This window comes from Vigna unguiculata, chromosome 6 (genome assembly GCF_037176805.1).
Source record: "Vigna unguiculata cultivar grain cowpea cultivar isolate G323 ecotype 2 chromosome 6, ASM3717680v1, whole genome shotgun sequence".
NCBI classification, from domain to species: Eukaryota; Viridiplantae; Streptophyta; class Magnoliopsida; order Fabales; family Fabaceae; genus Vigna; species Vigna unguiculata.
Window position 1 is genome coordinate 4,780,998 of NC_140797.1, and position 16,552 is coordinate 4,797,549.

The 16,552-nt window shown below is 34.5% G+C and overlaps 1 protein-coding gene across 2 annotated transcripts; it reads right to left on the minus strand.

Moving 5' to 3' along the window:
* Positions 1-1,452: 1,452 nt before the first annotated feature.
* On the minus strand, positions 1,453-9,176 carry LOC114187401 (protein BREAST CANCER SUSCEPTIBILITY 2 homolog B-like). 2 transcript variants are annotated; one of them, XM_028075649.2, is made up of 19 exons: positions 8,932-9,171; positions 8,795-8,836; positions 7,579-8,544; positions 7,373-7,497; positions 7,140-7,288; positions 6,756-6,878; positions 6,481-6,678; positions 6,214-6,295; positions 6,076-6,126; positions 5,918-5,993; positions 5,718-5,829; positions 5,444-5,515; positions 3,211-3,400; positions 2,963-3,139; positions 2,627-2,769; positions 2,467-2,529; positions 2,143-2,359; positions 1,677-1,844; positions 1,453-1,604 (listed from the first exon to the last, which is right to left on the minus strand). In XM_028075649.2, exons 1-19 carry the CDS (start codon positions 9,065-9,067, stop codon positions 1,545-1,547), a joined length of 3,150 nt encoding a protein of 1,049 aa, XP_027931450.1. In that variant the 5' UTR covers positions 9,068-9,171; the 3' UTR covers positions 1,453-1,544. The 2 variants fall into 2 exon arrangements, 1 of the variants encoding a protein (XP_027931450.1); XR_003605251.2 differs by lacking the exon at positions 1,453-1,604 and having other exon boundaries at positions 1,703-1,844; positions 2,958-3,139; positions 8,932-9,176.
* Positions 9,177-16,552: the final 7,376 nt, after the last annotated feature.

Sequence of the window (16,552 nt, forward strand, 5' to 3'; positions counted from 1 at the left end):
TGAACAACCTGCAAAAAACCCTCTTATCTTAAGTATGTATACTGACCTGGATCAGATAAGCCTTTAGATGTGTGACTGAGTTAGTGGTTCTATCATATTTTTTTTGGTTTAATTAGTCGGATGGTACCCACTTTTGTTTAGATGTGTCAGTTTGGTACCCTCTTTTAAAAATGTGTCAGTCTAGTCCCAAATTTTTAAAAAAATGACTTAATCAAGTCCCTTTTAGACAAAAATTACTAAAACTGTTAACTTAATTCATGACTTTTACCACTAAATTTTGATATAAATATCAATACTTAATTTTATAAGTCATTTTAAATATCAATACCGTTACGGTGTTAACGGTGTTGATATTTTTTTGCTAAAAATGATCTAATTGAAGCATCTTTTTAAAAGTTAAGACTCAATTAACATCTTTTTAAAAGTAGGTACTAATCTAACACATAAATGAAAGTGAATATCATCCGATTAATTTAACCTATTTTTTTATGTTGATTGTTATGCCTTTAGGAATGTTGGCCTCTGTCACTGTCTCAATGTCTCAATGCCTAAGTGGGATGAGGACGAAGTGACCTGTCGGCTCAACGGTCTCTACTCCTACTACTTAACTCACATATCATTATTTTCCATAAAAACATAAATGATTTGTTGTTTTTTTATCTTATACGACCATTTAACTACTCAATGAAAAACATAATAAAAATTACAAAAAGAAAATATTATATCAAAAACATCTCTAAGAAAATTTAGTAGATATAATGTGTCACTTAAGAGAAAGAGAAAATAAAAAATATGTACAAAAAAATCTTCAAATAAAAAAAAAAATACCAAAATAATAGTTATACAAGTATTTCTTTTACTTGTTAAACTAAAAATGTTTTAATAATTTACGACTTTTCCATATTAATTCTCAAAAAAAATCCATCAAAGTTGAAATGAATTTAAACTACAAATTTAATTGCCCGTATTTTGAAAACGCTATTTTTTTCAATTGAGTTTATATGTTCTACATTTTAATTAATTAAATGTTTCTCTAGTATACTTAAATAAATTGGATTTGAAGATGAACTAAAACAGAATAAATAATATAACAAAATAAAATTGTAGTTAAAAAATGTAGGTCTTCTAAAATATAAAGACCAAATATCTATTTTAAAATAAAAACTAAAATTACAAATCAAACAAAAAAAAAGAACTTATATTTAAATCTAATATTTTGATAAAAATCATTGCCCCACTGAATTAAATTACATATTCAAAGACTAACATGTACATTGGTTCTAACTTTACATTTTCATATTTAGATTTTATTCTCCTTCAAATTCTCTCCACATTTAATTTAACATTTTCCTTATTTATTCCATCCTACATCAAAGAGTGTATAGTTTGAAAATTTTTATTTATATTCTAGGATTATTTTAGTTTTAATTACAAAGAAAAACATAATCATAATTGGTAAGAAACTAAAAGATCAGGTTAACCTTTAACTAAGGGATGTGAATGTAATAGACAATAGAGCAAAATAGGAACATCTGTAGTTTTCCCTATGCTTTACAATCATCACCAACCACATACAACACCTTTTCCTTCAGTTTCTCTATTACCTGCAGAAAAGAAAAAAGTGTCATTGTATTGTAGAAACATGTTTGGATATGGTAGGGTTCCACGAATCATACCAAACTAGAATTGTCTGCCCATCTTCTGATGGAGCTGGCAGCATTTCTGAGGTGATAACAGTTTGAGGAATCAAAATTCAAATAATAAGTAGAATTTTCGTTAGCATCAGCAACCCAGATGTTGTTTGTATGGTCCTTTTCCTTTTTTATAAGATTACAAAACCCAACCTGCATATAATCAACATACAACTTCATCCAACATAACACGTTTTGCAAACTAGACAACTTGAACATGTGACGTTGGCACTCTATTTGTGGTAAAAGTTGGTTCAGTCAAACCTTATCTGAACCTATATGTTAAAATGCAACAATATGCCCGGAATAATGAGCTAACATATTTCTGTTGTTATAAAAGCTAAAGTGATATTAGTAACGACTTTAAAGAGAATTGGTGGAAATAAATACTAACCATATGCATAAAGATAAAATCAAAAACGGCAATAATAAGATAACGCATTTTAAATACCGTAGATCCTGCAAGGTTGTAGCTGATTAGTGGAAATGATGAATCATGATCAATCAATGGAGAGCAAAAGCAGATAGCAAGCAAGGAGTTGATTAAATTTTCTGACTGTAAACCATTCATGATGGATCCATCAGTCACAAAAACCCATTGCTTCTGATGCTGATTTGATGTATAAACTCCTCCCACATGCACAATATGTGCAGCAATGTCAAACTCGCTGTGTAAATTAATTACAAGACAATATCAAATACTAGCGTGCTATATGTTCTTTATCAGATAACAGAAAGATTCATGTAACGTAAATAGACTAGAGCATCAACATACTTGGAAAGAGGGATGTCACCCAAACTTGATAACGGGGTCGATTTTCTACTGCGAAAAAATGGCCTACACATAACAAAAATAAGGATTCAGAACGTGTCCTACCCAGAATATAGCCATGCAAAAATTCTTTTTTTTTCTCCTTGTTATGATTGTTAGATACCTAAACTGTTCTCTTGCATTAGAAGATAAAGGCAACCACTTGGTACTAGATCCTCCACCATGCAAGTGAAGGATATCAAAATCAGAACATGATGGCATGAGTCCTGCAATGGAATATGCTCCTCCTTCCACCAACTCCAGACGCTGAAATAAGTTACACAGAAATTGTGTGAAATCAATTAACCTCCACAACATAGTAGTTACAATAAGGTAATAAAATAATAGAAAGGAAAAGCATCAAAAATAGCTAGGCATGCAAAGCTAAAACCAAAAAATTGACTAATTATTAAGACAAGGAAAATACGGCTAATCCTTGCAATTGGCTCACCAACCTCACCTGCTTCTCAGTGGGATTCCAGATCGTTACTATGCCTTCTTTAGGTTTGTCTTGTCGAGTTTTATAAGTTAATCCAACTACTCGTAACTTCATAAATGGTGTGACTTCTCTATGTCCCAAGCCAGCATCTTTCAAAGCTTTTTCTATTGATTTTTCCTTTTCTGACTGTCTGATTGCCTGAAGACAGATATGAAATCCTAAATATCTTTCTTCGTAGACTTCTAGGAAGATAGGAAAAATAACCTTACATTTAGTTTGGCCTTATACGCAGCAAAAGAAGTAAGCTGCTCTGCACTCATATCTGCCATTAGGAATTCAGGTTCTTCCGCTGTCTCGAGCATGTTATAAATCTTAGCACCTTCACTATCACTGTCATAATTAATGTACGAACTTTCCTTCTGATACTCAGAAATGATGCCATCTACAACAGCAGAGCGCCTGTGTCCACATAGGTAGTCAGAGCACAAAAATAAAATTCACATTATGGCTGTAAAAATAACAATTGCATTAATATGGTAAGCACCTTATATCTTTTATGGCATTCCAATTCACACAACTTTCAGATCATACGATATAAACTTCCTGCTTTATTTTATTCTTATCCACTCCATTGTGAAGCTAAACAAATTGAAATTTACTGAGGCAACAAAATATTTATTTCTTTGATGGTGGTTCAAATCTACTTCGTTGATTGAATGATGGTTGCATATGATGTATGTGCAAGATAGTGGGAAAGACTATGTTCGTTGTGTGTTGAAAGAGTATGGGATGGAGACGGAGTGGAGGCTATTATGACTCTGCTAGTTATCTAGCATCAAGTAGAGAAAGATAGTTGAGTTGTGAAAGTCGAAGGAGGTCTCCACATAGGTTGGAGAGGAGGCAATTGTATTTATACATATGTCATGTCTCCAATTGGATTATAGAGATTTACCTTGTCATATGACAATGGGTGGGGAGACACCCGCGGGGAAGTCATTACCCACAAAGTCTAATCCGAGATGTCATTTTTGACAAGTACATAATCTCTGGATCAATATTCGTACTCTTAATTTTTCGGCAATGAGTCATAGATGCATGGAGTAAATGAATGATATAAGGGTTTACATGTATGCGTGGTAATGTGTGCTTGCTAGATGATATGAGTATCTAATTTTTTATGATCTGATATACATATACATATTACTTTTAAAGTTAGCTTAGCGTTTTATTGGTGTTTCTATTGATGTTTTTGTTTTTGTGGTGTTTTTTGCTATGACACACGAGCAAATGATGCAGTAAGTGGCAAAGATGTGTAGCAATAGGCCAGAGCAGTGGTTACCCTACTATTGGGAAATTTTTGTATGCATATGTAATTGATGTTTTAATTCTCTAAGGAAAACCTTTGTATAGTTTGTAAGTGTTTCTCTTTTGTAAAAATCTTAATATGATTAGAGTAAAGAAAAAGTATTATGTGTATGTTAAATTTTCTACGTGTGATGATCTAAAATACAATTGTTAGACGATACATAGTAACTCGCCTAATTAGACAATTTGTTGAACAACGTTTTAGTAGACGATTAACTGGTTACGTTTTAAGGGAGATGTGACACTGGTTTTGGGTGTTACAACTACAACAGCTAAAAATTAGGGACATCCATGGAAAGAATCTTATTTTTTTGTGACAATCAAGTTGTACTTCACATTGCATAAACCCAGTCTTCTATGAAAGAACCAAACAAATAGAGATAGATTGTCATTTTGTGGGAGAAAATGTGCTCTCGGGAGTGACCAGTTGGAACCAAGTCCCTCAGGTTACGCACATTAGCGACAATATTGGTGCATATAACATCTGCTCTAGTTTGAGGGGAGTTTACAATGTAATTAGTAATTAACTATTATAGATTTGTTAGTTATTACCTGTTACATTATAGATTCTAGGAAATAAGGATCATTGATTCTTGATTGTTATGTAAGAATTTATAGTGTTTGATTTTGTAAATTGGTATAAATACAAACTATGGGGTCTGCATTTGACACAACATCTATATAACTTTTTTCCTTTTATAGAATTTATAAGAGAAAACCCATAACTACATAATATTCAATTACCCTTTTTTAGGAAATTAACATAAATAGGACCAACCTAATAGTCTTAATATCCAACGCTACTATATTTACAGGATTCTAACAGGATGAATATTAAGAATGTAAGATATTGACCAGACGCACAAGGCCAATTAACAGTAGGCTAAAGGAACTGCAATGTTGTGAGGAGGAAGAAAAAGAACACATTAGAAAAAAGAGTAATTGCAGTCTGCAGGCATGTTCAGCGAGTTAGTTGCTGAGAAGGGATTTTACATGAAAGGGGTTTTTCCTGTTAGTAACTTTGGCAGTATAAGAATAATTTCTGTTATTGGGATTGTGAGTATTCTCCCTCTGAGGAGCTGCTACTGTGTTTCTTACAAATAAAAATTGATATACATGGATAGTCTAAGAAGTTACCTCTGATTGTACAACTCTGACATTTTATTCTCCATCTTCTCTGACATGACAACAGACCGTCCACTGCTTAACCTAATGAGTAAAACGATTATCACCATTTTTCATTATAATATTAGAGTACATATCTCAATAAGCAATTTAGTGCACATATTTCAAGTGATATTGTAGGAAATGCTTCCTAATAATACATTTTACATTGCATAATTAGAGTACATTTTTGAAAAGTAATTTTTCTGTGAATATTTCAAGGGAAATTTTAGGACATAGATGTTACCTTTCCTTGTAAAGAATGGGATATATGCGAGTAATTCCAGCCAACGTTTGCGGTATTAGACCACCATTTCTTTTTATGCATCTAAAAGCCAAAGGAGGACCGGCAACCTTACCTGCCAATCAGCTTAAAATAATAAACTCAAGGATGATATTTTTCTGCAAAATTGACAACATTAACATAACATAATAAAGGATGCTTACAGAATCCTAACCGTTCTGCCCAGTGGGCTCTATACGTTCCATTTATGTGCAGCAATAAACTAACTGATGATGACACCTGAAATTAGAATAGATTCTTCATAAAACATCTGACAGGATACACATTTATTACTCAATTATATTCCTAAGCTGTAAGAAACCTCAAGGGGTGAAACTGGCCCATTCCAGCCGCATAATCCTGCTCCTGAGAGCTGCATATATGTAAACGGAATTCAACATTATCAAAGTGGCATAATCAAGGAAGGTAAGATAAACAACAAATACAGACAACACATTACTCGGAGCTTCTGTCCCACAAACAATCTTCCAGCAGCATGTTGCTTTGACAATGGAACATCTAAAATAGCATTCATTGAATACCTGAAAGGGAAAATCACTATGTATCTCAGGGACCCTCACACACACACACACACACACACACACACACATATATATATATATATATATATATATATATATATATATATATATATATATATATATATATATATATATATATATATATATATATTGCAATCAGACACTGAGGTAGCTGAAATTCACACCATCCATCAGTTAGTTCAATTTTCACCGCTTCTGTTATCTGAGCTCCAGGTCTTGTCTCAAAACAAGTCCCACTTTCTACTATATCACTACAGTGAATATTTGAAATGCATAGAATCATCATTGAGGAAGGCACTGCATCCCCTTCGAGAATTTTCTTGATGGTAGACCGGTGGCCATGATTCACTTCTCTTTCGTATCTACAAACCAAATGTCATCATAAGTTCTATCGTTTTTATATAGACACAAAGTATGTTGCTTTAGAGCAGTCACGTGCCTGTACTTCAGTTCCTCAAGCACATTCGATACAGTCAAAAAATTTCCAGCTGAACTAGCTGGATAGTATCTCTCATAGCATGCCAACTTCCAGACAATCCACTTGTAATGATTTGTGACCCACCTAGCAATGTGCAATGAAAGTGTAAAACTAAGATGAGAAGATTGTGAGTAACAATACATAAACAGAAATAGAACCTTATGTACCAAACTCCCCTACGTTATAAATTTAACCACGAAAGAACTTTAACTGGATAATGTATTTCCATGCCATAAAGATAACAATTGAATATACTAAGTTGCAGTAACCTTCTGGCACAATTCAATACAACTAGCTATCTGACCTAACCTTAGTTGCGAAAAGTTCAGGGTAGAAGCAATTTACTCTTTAGTTGCAAAATGCATGGAAGCTCCATGGAGAGCCAATAGATGAACAAAAGCTTCTGCTCCTATGCCATTATGACCAGATCCTTTATGAAACACATACTTTTCTGCATTAAGTGATGTCACCTGTCTACTCAGATTGGGAAAACACTGAAACAAAATTCATTCAGTGCATAAAGTGTTCCAAGTGCCGAGATCATTAAGTCCTAGCAGAAATATAAAGATTACACTCACCGCTCTCTTTTCCATTGGACGCCCAAAAAAATAATCCTTGATGTACACCCTTGGATAGTGAAATGGATATCGGGTAGAAACCTCTCCTTTGCATTCAGAGATATCAGAGGACAATTGAGACAAATCTGAAGATCAAATACCAGAAATAGCTATAGCAACTCACAAAAATTGAAGAAATTCACTAAACATTATTAGCCTATGTTTACCATGAGGAGATTTTTCAACATCCTGCTCTAAAGGAGCAGGAGAGTTGGAACTGCGTGGCTTTTTAAAGGGAGAAACAGTTACAGACAACCCTAGTCTCCGTTTGCCACTACCAGCTTGCCTATTGTTTGTTGTATCGGTGTTAATGGTATTGGAAACATCAGCCAATGCTCTGCGTATTGCCACACCCCGTGTATCTACTTTTGAAGAAAAACAATTCAATGAAGAATCATATACTAGTGAATTTTGTGTCTGGCTCCTGCCATACGGAGGCTTCTGTCCACAAGCACCGGTACTTTTCCTGCCACAATCACTCTCTTCCCCAACGGCATCAAACTTCTTGGTCAAGTTAATCCCATCACCTTCACAAGGAAACTTGGTTGACAATCCTCTTTGCCTAGAAGACTTCATGGGGAAAGTAAAACTCTTCGTCTTAAAATTGCTATCTGATGTCACCCGGTGAACGACAGGAGCACTATAATCACTAGGGGCAGCAGTGTCAATTTGTCGCTCCAAAGGAAATGAGAAGACTGAATCACCGGTATCCCCTCCTTCAAACAAATCCCCCACATCCGGATCACCGAGAAGGCTCCGAGCTCGCTGCAGCGCGCCACTCGAAATGGATATAGATCTTCCACCTGCAGTGCGAAATTTAATCGGAGGTTCCTTGAATGCATTCCTTTCCTCCAAACCATTATTCAATGCATGAAGACCCCCAACAGAAGGACTGTTGATAACTGTATGCAGCTTCAGTGCAGGTGATTCTTCATATTCTTGTAGTTGTTGCTTTCCGGCTGTTTCGCCAAATGCACGCAATTTACTTGTACTTTGGATATTAATATCAATGGTGTTCAGCAATGTCTTTGCTCTAACCAGACCTCTAGAAGATATGGTCACTTTTTTCCCAGAGCCTGTCGTAAAAAGCGAATTCGAGAAGCTGAGAGTTTCATCCATTGCACGCTCTTCACCTGCATTTTAGCAATCAGGCTTTAATATTCTAAAAACAAGTTACATAACCATTATGATGCTTGAATGTGTTGCACTTTTAATACATTCAGAGAAAAAAATCAGAACTTTCGTTGTTTGAATGATTAAATCATTAATACCAGTCTAAACATTCACAACCAAGACTCATCTACCCGCTAAAACTAAAAAGAACATGTTTTGTTGAATAATTAATATATTCACTGGTTTAGATTGTACAGGCATAGCAAATACCTCGCGCACCGGCGTCGTGGGAGGGAAGAAGAGCCGGTGAGCCTGCGAAAAAAAGTATCAATGGAAGAAAATTATTAATGTCAAAAAGAAAAGGGAAAAGAAAATTGAAAATGTTGGATTGAATTGAGAATTGGAACCTTGGAGAAGAAGATCGGCCATGGAAGGGAGGGGAATGGGAGAGGGGAGAGGAGTGGGAGAAGCATGGGAAACTTGTTGGGTGATTTGCCAGTGGAAATTGTTTGGAGAGTGAGAGAGGATTTGCCATGAACACATTGTTTAGGTTTCTGCTTTGGTTCGAATTTTGGGTAAAGGAAAATTCGTTGTTAGGGATTTTGTCTGTTCGAGAGAAATTTAGGAGTGGCGGGAATGGTTGCGTTACAGGCCGAAGCAATGGAGGGAAATACAAAATGTTTAAAAACAATTTCACTTTGACAGCCATAATGGATCAATTATTAAATTTTGGATATAAATAATTGGCTTAAACAGTTGTTTGTTCCTAGTTTTCGTTTGATTTTTTTAAACGTGGTCCTATTTTTTTTTTTTTTAATTTGGTCATAATATTCGTTAATTTTATTCAATTTGATCTTTTTCGTTAACACTGTTAAAGTAGTTAACTGAATGTGAACGGTAACCGTCACGTGTCATTTTGTCATTTTTTAATTTTTTAATTTTTTTTATTTTTTTTAATTTTTTTTTTAATTTTTTTATTTAAAAAAATGTACACATGTCAAGTTCATATTATGCCACGTGTCATTTTGTGATTTTTTATTTTTTTTTATTTTTTCTAATTTAACAAAAATCCACATGTCAAATCATGCAAGTGTCAGAATCAGATTTTTATATTCAATTTTGTCATAATATTCGTTATTTGTTTTCAATTTGGTCATAGTTTTTTTTTTTAATTTAGCATTTTATTTCTTCTCCAAAGACAAAATATAATTTGTATATAAATGTTATATGGATATTCTTATTAAAATACATATTTTTATTAAATATTTTTAATTTAAAATTAGAGTTGGTTTAAAATTAAATATTTTTAACCTCTTAAAATTTTAAATTACTGGTGTTATCGCTTTTTTTCATTTTAATTTTAAACTAACTCTAATTCTAAATTAAAAATATTTAACAAAAATAGGCATTTTAATATATACAAATTAAATTTTGTCTCAATTTGGAGAGGAACATAAATGTTAAATTTAAAAAAGAAATTAGGACCAAATTGAAAACAATTAACGAATATTGGAACCAAATTGAATATAAAAAACTGACTCTGACACGTGGCATGATATTAGCTTGACATGTAGATTTTTTTTAAATTAAAAAAAATTACATTTAAAGAAATTAAAAAATCACAAAGTGACACGTGGCATGATATGAGCTTGACACGTATACATTTTTTTAAATAAAAAAATTAAAAAAAAAATTAAAAAATCAAAAAAAAATCAAAAAAAATCAAAATGACACGTGGCGGTTACTGTTCACATTCGTTAATTATTTTAACAGTGTTAGCGAAAAGGATCAAATTGAATAAAATTGACAAATATTATGACCATATTGAAAAAAAAAAGTAGAACCACATTGAAAAAACCGAACGAAAACTAGGACCAAACTATTATTTAAGCCTAAATAATTTTTCTTTTTAAGTTTTTCCCTAAATGGACCTCTGGACATTAGCTTCCCAAATAGACATTTTTCTTGTTCATTGTCCAATGTGGTGCAATTCAACTCTGAATTTACTAAAATGGTTTAAAAATTTTAAAAAATTATCACTTTGTACCAATGTGGCACAATATCAATACGAGAAATTACAACGACTTGAAATTACAACGACTTCATTTTGATTAAGTTGATGTTGTGTTAAATAGACAAGACTTTGGTGTTTTAGCAAAACAGTAGTGGCGGAGCCACGAAGGAGTGGGCGGGGCCACGACCCTCCCCCAATTTTTAAAATTTTTTTTAACTTTTATGTGTTTTAAATTATTTAAATTATATATATTTTTAATTTTTTTAAATTATGTGTACCATTTTAAATTAGATAATAATCCATAAAAAATTAATAAAAATCAAATTAATTATTTTTTTATTTCTTTTATAAAGTACAATATTTAATATTAATAAATAGTACAATATAAAATTGTTAAGATAATTTTTTATTTTTCTTTACATTATTTTTTGTGTTTTTTCACATGTTGTATTTATTTTTTATTCTTATCTAATTTCTTTTGTCACTGAAAAAGAAAAAAGAAGTTAAACATAAATTCATTATTTTTGTCCTCATCTTTTTCATATCTTTTCTTATTCTTAAAGGAAAAAAAATCACTTGGTAATACAATACTTGTTTAATATTTAGTTCTGTTTTTTTTATCTCATTATCCTTTTGTATATTTATTTTTTATGAATATAAAAGAGAAAATAATGTATTATGTGATTTTTTTATAGAGGGTTTTTAATTGTAACTTGATTATCATAATTTTTTGAGTAATTATGTCTCGCAATTTTTGATTAGATTATAAAAAAATTATTTTTTAGTCTTAAACTCGTTTTATAAATAGGTATATTGATAAAAAAATAAAAGAATAAATTTATGTTTTAGAATTAATAAAAAAGAAGTGAATATGAGAACAAGACAATAAGGTTGCTCATCGCATAAGCATAACAATGATGAAATGAAAGCTTGTGATGATTTTTGAATCGATATGTGCATATTAGCAAAATGGAAAATGAATATTTTGCAGATAATATGATTATTTACATTGAACAAAAAATAGCTAAAAGATATAGTTATGATTCAATTATTTGATAAGTTCAAGAATATGAAAAAACTAATGACAATATTATATAAATTGAGTATATTATTTTAGCTCCCTTAGAAATTTTGGTCAAGATCCGCCGCTATAGCAAAAGTTGTTGCCAAATCACATGACTTTGACTAAGGTTAATAGGTTGTTTTTTATCCAAAGCAAAGTCATGTCATCTTGGATACCAAAAGCCGTCTAGCGGCGTCGAACACCCCCTTTAGGCGACGCCTGCGTTCTGAACCCAATTTTTTGGGTTTGCTATAAACCGCCTGGCCGCTGTGTTTTATCCGTCAGGCGACGCGAACTGGATTGCCCAATTTTTGGTTTCTTGTGCTTGATGTGATGTTTGAGAGGACTGAATGGAATCTGTGTATAATTCTATGATTGGCGAGGTGATTGAATTTCTGGGATTGCATTATTTGATGAATAGTGACTCTAATTTCAGTTTAAGAGTGGTGAGTGATTGGATGAAATTGCATGTAAATTGATTAAATATGCACTTATAATGATGATTGAGCACGAATTGGGGGATGTTGCATCACTAGAATTGCGTTTTGGGAAATTAGGGTTCGTACTGGTGCAGGAAAAAATTGGGATCTGCCCAAATTGTATGCACCGCCCAGCGGTACTTAAAATGTCGCTAGGCGACAGACCAGTGCAGATGTGCAATCTAGTTTTTTTTTTTGTTTAGGTGTGTTGGGGGTTTTAATTACACTTAGTAGAGGATAATGATATAAATGGAATAGGGGGCAATGGAAAGGGAAAATGCATGGAAGGTAATTTTATTAAAGTGGATGGACAACGTGTTATTATAGGGTAATAAGAACTGTTGGGATTAATCAATGGCAAGGTATAGTTCTGTTTGGGAATGTCCTTTATGTGAAATTGTAACTTTGGTTGAAAATCAATATGATATGTAGTGTAACATCCCTAAGGAATATTACTTGTAAATAAAAAAAATGGAATCAATAAAATAAATAAAACATAATAATAACTATCAAACCTCATTTATAACCATACTTTCCCAAAAATGCGGGATAATTAAAACCATGAAATAGTATACTTTGCTAAAATTCGAGGTTAACATTTATTACAACCCATAAAATAACTCAAATATAAACAGTTTGAAAACATGAAATATCCAATTATTAAAAGTCTTCAAAGTCCCTATAATGTCCCACTCTCTCAACTCAAGTATCTCCTGACTGACCTGTCAAATCATCTGCTCCCAAATAACAAGTTATTCGATCATCGCCACACACAAACAGATAAGGTGAGCTATGCATATATATATATATATATATATATATATATATATATATATATATATATATATATATATATATATATAATATGACACCCATCCCAAAGAAAAATAAATCTTGCATAAACATTGCATTATTACAAATTACCCATCCATGGTCTCATAGTCCTTCATGAGTCATATGCATGAATCTATGTCTTGAGACTTTACTGTGCTCCCACGAAACTAACCCTTTCATGGTCTAACTCTGCGAGCCTATCTCACTCATAGTCCTGCCCCGCAAACTCCTCGCTTGTAGCAAACATCCAAGCCTTCCTCGCTCGGACCCTGACACGCACGCAATCACCATATTATGGACTCTTCGCCCAATTGTAGCCAACGGGAACATATTGTTCCTTGCCCATCATGCGTCTGACGCATGTAATCACCATACTATGGACTCCTCGCCCATTAGTAGCCGACGAGAACTTAACCAGTTCCATGCCCATCATGCATCCCTCCACCAAGCACATCCCAGGCCCTTATTGGACTTAGTCCTTCAAGCCCAAACACAAATGTATGTGAACTTAGTCCTTCAAGTTCACGGATCACCACAACAACAAAAGAAATCAAAACAGTGGATTCGCCCAGTGCAGCCCAAACACCGCCAAGCGAAACTGGTTCCAGACCGCCTGGCGACATCGTCCACCGCCAGGCGCCAAGCACCAAACAGGAACTGTGCTGCTCCGTCACCGCCTAGCGGGACACCCCCTGCCGCCAGGCGCCATGTGCGTCCAGTGGCTACTACCTCTATTTTAGGTACCTATCGCCTAACGGCTCGCCCCGCGCCGCCAGGAGCTATACCAGTAACGCAATGCTACTGGTTTTTGGCATTTTTATCAAGTCTTAAGAGACCCCAAACATGCAAGGCATCTTTCACACATCAATCATAGTATTCAAGACATAACACCATAACCAAAACTCAATATGTACAAATAGCTCATGCCTAAATCGATTATTATCAAGCATTAACATGCCTTACTTTATTCACTAATGGAACAAGCCACAAAATTGTCAATATGGTACCCACCATTTGCAACAACACAGTTATACAGTTTACATTACCATATCCAAATTACAACTACACGCCCAAATCATGCCAATTTGGGTTTATCATGCACACATACTCTTCATCAAGTATTACCTTAAACCTGCCACATACACACCATATACTCCAAGCCTTAAAATCATATCGTTTAATATTCATATACTCATGCCACCATGATTAAAATTGTGCTGCACCTATACTTAATAACAAAACTACCACTACAATAACCCATATGTATGAAACACCTAATCCATCCATCTCACATATATAAATCTCATATTTATTACTAAAGGACATACATACTAAATCATTGTCTATCACACACCAAAACACATTTTAATGACAACCCAATTAACTGCCCCATGACCAGATCACAAACCAAGTCCAACTTTCCGTAGCACTAATGGGTCACCTGGCGGCAACCTCAACGCTGCCAGGCGGTGCGTTAAAAATCTGGGTTTTGCCAGATTTCTCCCGCATCCAGTGTGACTCGTAAACCCCACAGTTTCAATGTTCACCTTCAAAGTGGCGTAATTTTGCAGGCACACCACATCCAGGATTCATGATATAATCATGTTATCATCAATTCCACGCAATAATGTACCATTCATAAACGTCATCTATGTTAATCATCTACAATCCCAACATGAACCCTAAATCCCAAATTCATATGCATATTCATACACTCTTCCACCAATTAAGCAATTACAAATAATCACACAACATACCAATCATACACACATCGCTGGAACACCAAAAACCCGAGAGAACTTGGCAAGCCAGCTCGTATCGCCTAGCGGATAACACCTAGCCGTCAGGCGGTGCATAGAAGAAAACCCAAAAATGGATTCTAAAGCATGAGTCGCCTAGCGGGCCTTCAACACCGCCAGGCAGTTTCTGGAATTTTCCAAAAACGCGATGATATTCAACAAAAATGCATAAATCACCCCTCATTCATCAAGTATAACATGAAATCATATATTAGACATACAACCACAGAATAAAACTCCCCTAACCTGGTTTCTTTACTTAAAGCTTTGAGTATCCCTTGATTGTCCCTTGCTTCACCAATAGCCTTGGCTTCTCTCAATTCAGCCTCAAAGGTCCACTCACTCTCTCAATTCCATTTATTTTCGCACTTCTCTGCTTATCCAACACTAACAAGTGCATAAACCTTTCTTTCCTCCCTCAATTTGCTTTTTAATGGTCTTTTAATGGTGGTTTAAAGTCCTAAAACGAAAATGTCTTATTGATGGTGTTAATTATCATTCAAGCACACTTAATTAGATTGTTTTCCAGCCCCCCTTGGCTGCTAGGTCTGCTAGGGTTTCCCTTAACCCTTCAACTTCAAGCCAAAACTAAAAAAACAAAAATAAAGATTAATTTAGGTTCTCCAAATCTTGAACCCACAACAATGCCAATGCCAAATCAACGCTCAACCATTCATCCAATTGATATTTCATGCTAACACATATAATTCAAGGATTATATCATTCCACAACATGATCGCATATATAAAAATATAATAACAAATAAATAACACCTAATTGGCATACATAGGACTCGAACCCAAGTCCTTTCACACAACCAAAGTACTCTCAACCATTTGAGCTAGTACTTTTCCACGTCATATAAGTTAGAATTTAATGCCCTAAGGCTTCCACTACTCGCATTTTTTAATTAATTAAATTTCGCGGGTCTTACATTCCTCCCACCTTAAAATTTTTCGTCCTCGAAAAAGAGAACTTACCAGGGAATAGGTGAGGATAGGATTTCCTCATGAGATCCTCCATTTCCCAGGTCATCTCCTGAGTAGCCTCGTCCTAGAGCACCTTTACTGTCTTTATTTCCTTACCCCTTAGTTGTTTGACTTGAAAGTCAAGAATGCGAACTGGTTCGACTGGCATTGTCAAGTCCTCCCACACCTGAACATCATCAGCCTCTAGTACGTGGTCTAGACTTGCAACGTATTTTGTCAGTTGGGAAACATGAAATACATTGTGCAAGTTTGCCAGATGAGGTGGCAAAGCAACTTCATATGTTGCCGGTCCAATCCTCCGCGTGATCTGATAGGGTCCTATAAACCCGAGGGTCAACTTCCTCGACTTAAGAACCCTTCCAATGGTCGCCGTCTCTTATCAGCATAGGACTTCTGCTGACTTTGTGTGGCTCGCATCCGATCCTGGATTAGTTTAACTTTTCCAGTCGTTTGCTGCAGAAACTCAGGACCAAGCACGTAGGCTTCACCATCCTGATACCAACACAATGGAGTTCTACATCTCCTTCCATATAGTGCCTCATACGGTGCCATTCCAATACTAGCATTATAACTATTATTGTATGTGAATTCTACCAAGGGTAACACATCATTCCAATTTCCTAGACGGTCCAACACACAAGATCTCAACAAATCTTCTAATGATTGGATAGTCCACTTGGATTGACCATTCGTCTGAGGATGATAAGCTGAACTCATTCTCAGCTGAGTACCCAAAGCTGTTTGCAAGGATTGCCAAAACCGTGAAGTGAATCTCAGATCTCAGTCTGACACTATGATTTCTGGCACCCCGTGTAGTCTCACAACTTCCCGTACATATATTTCTGCTAAC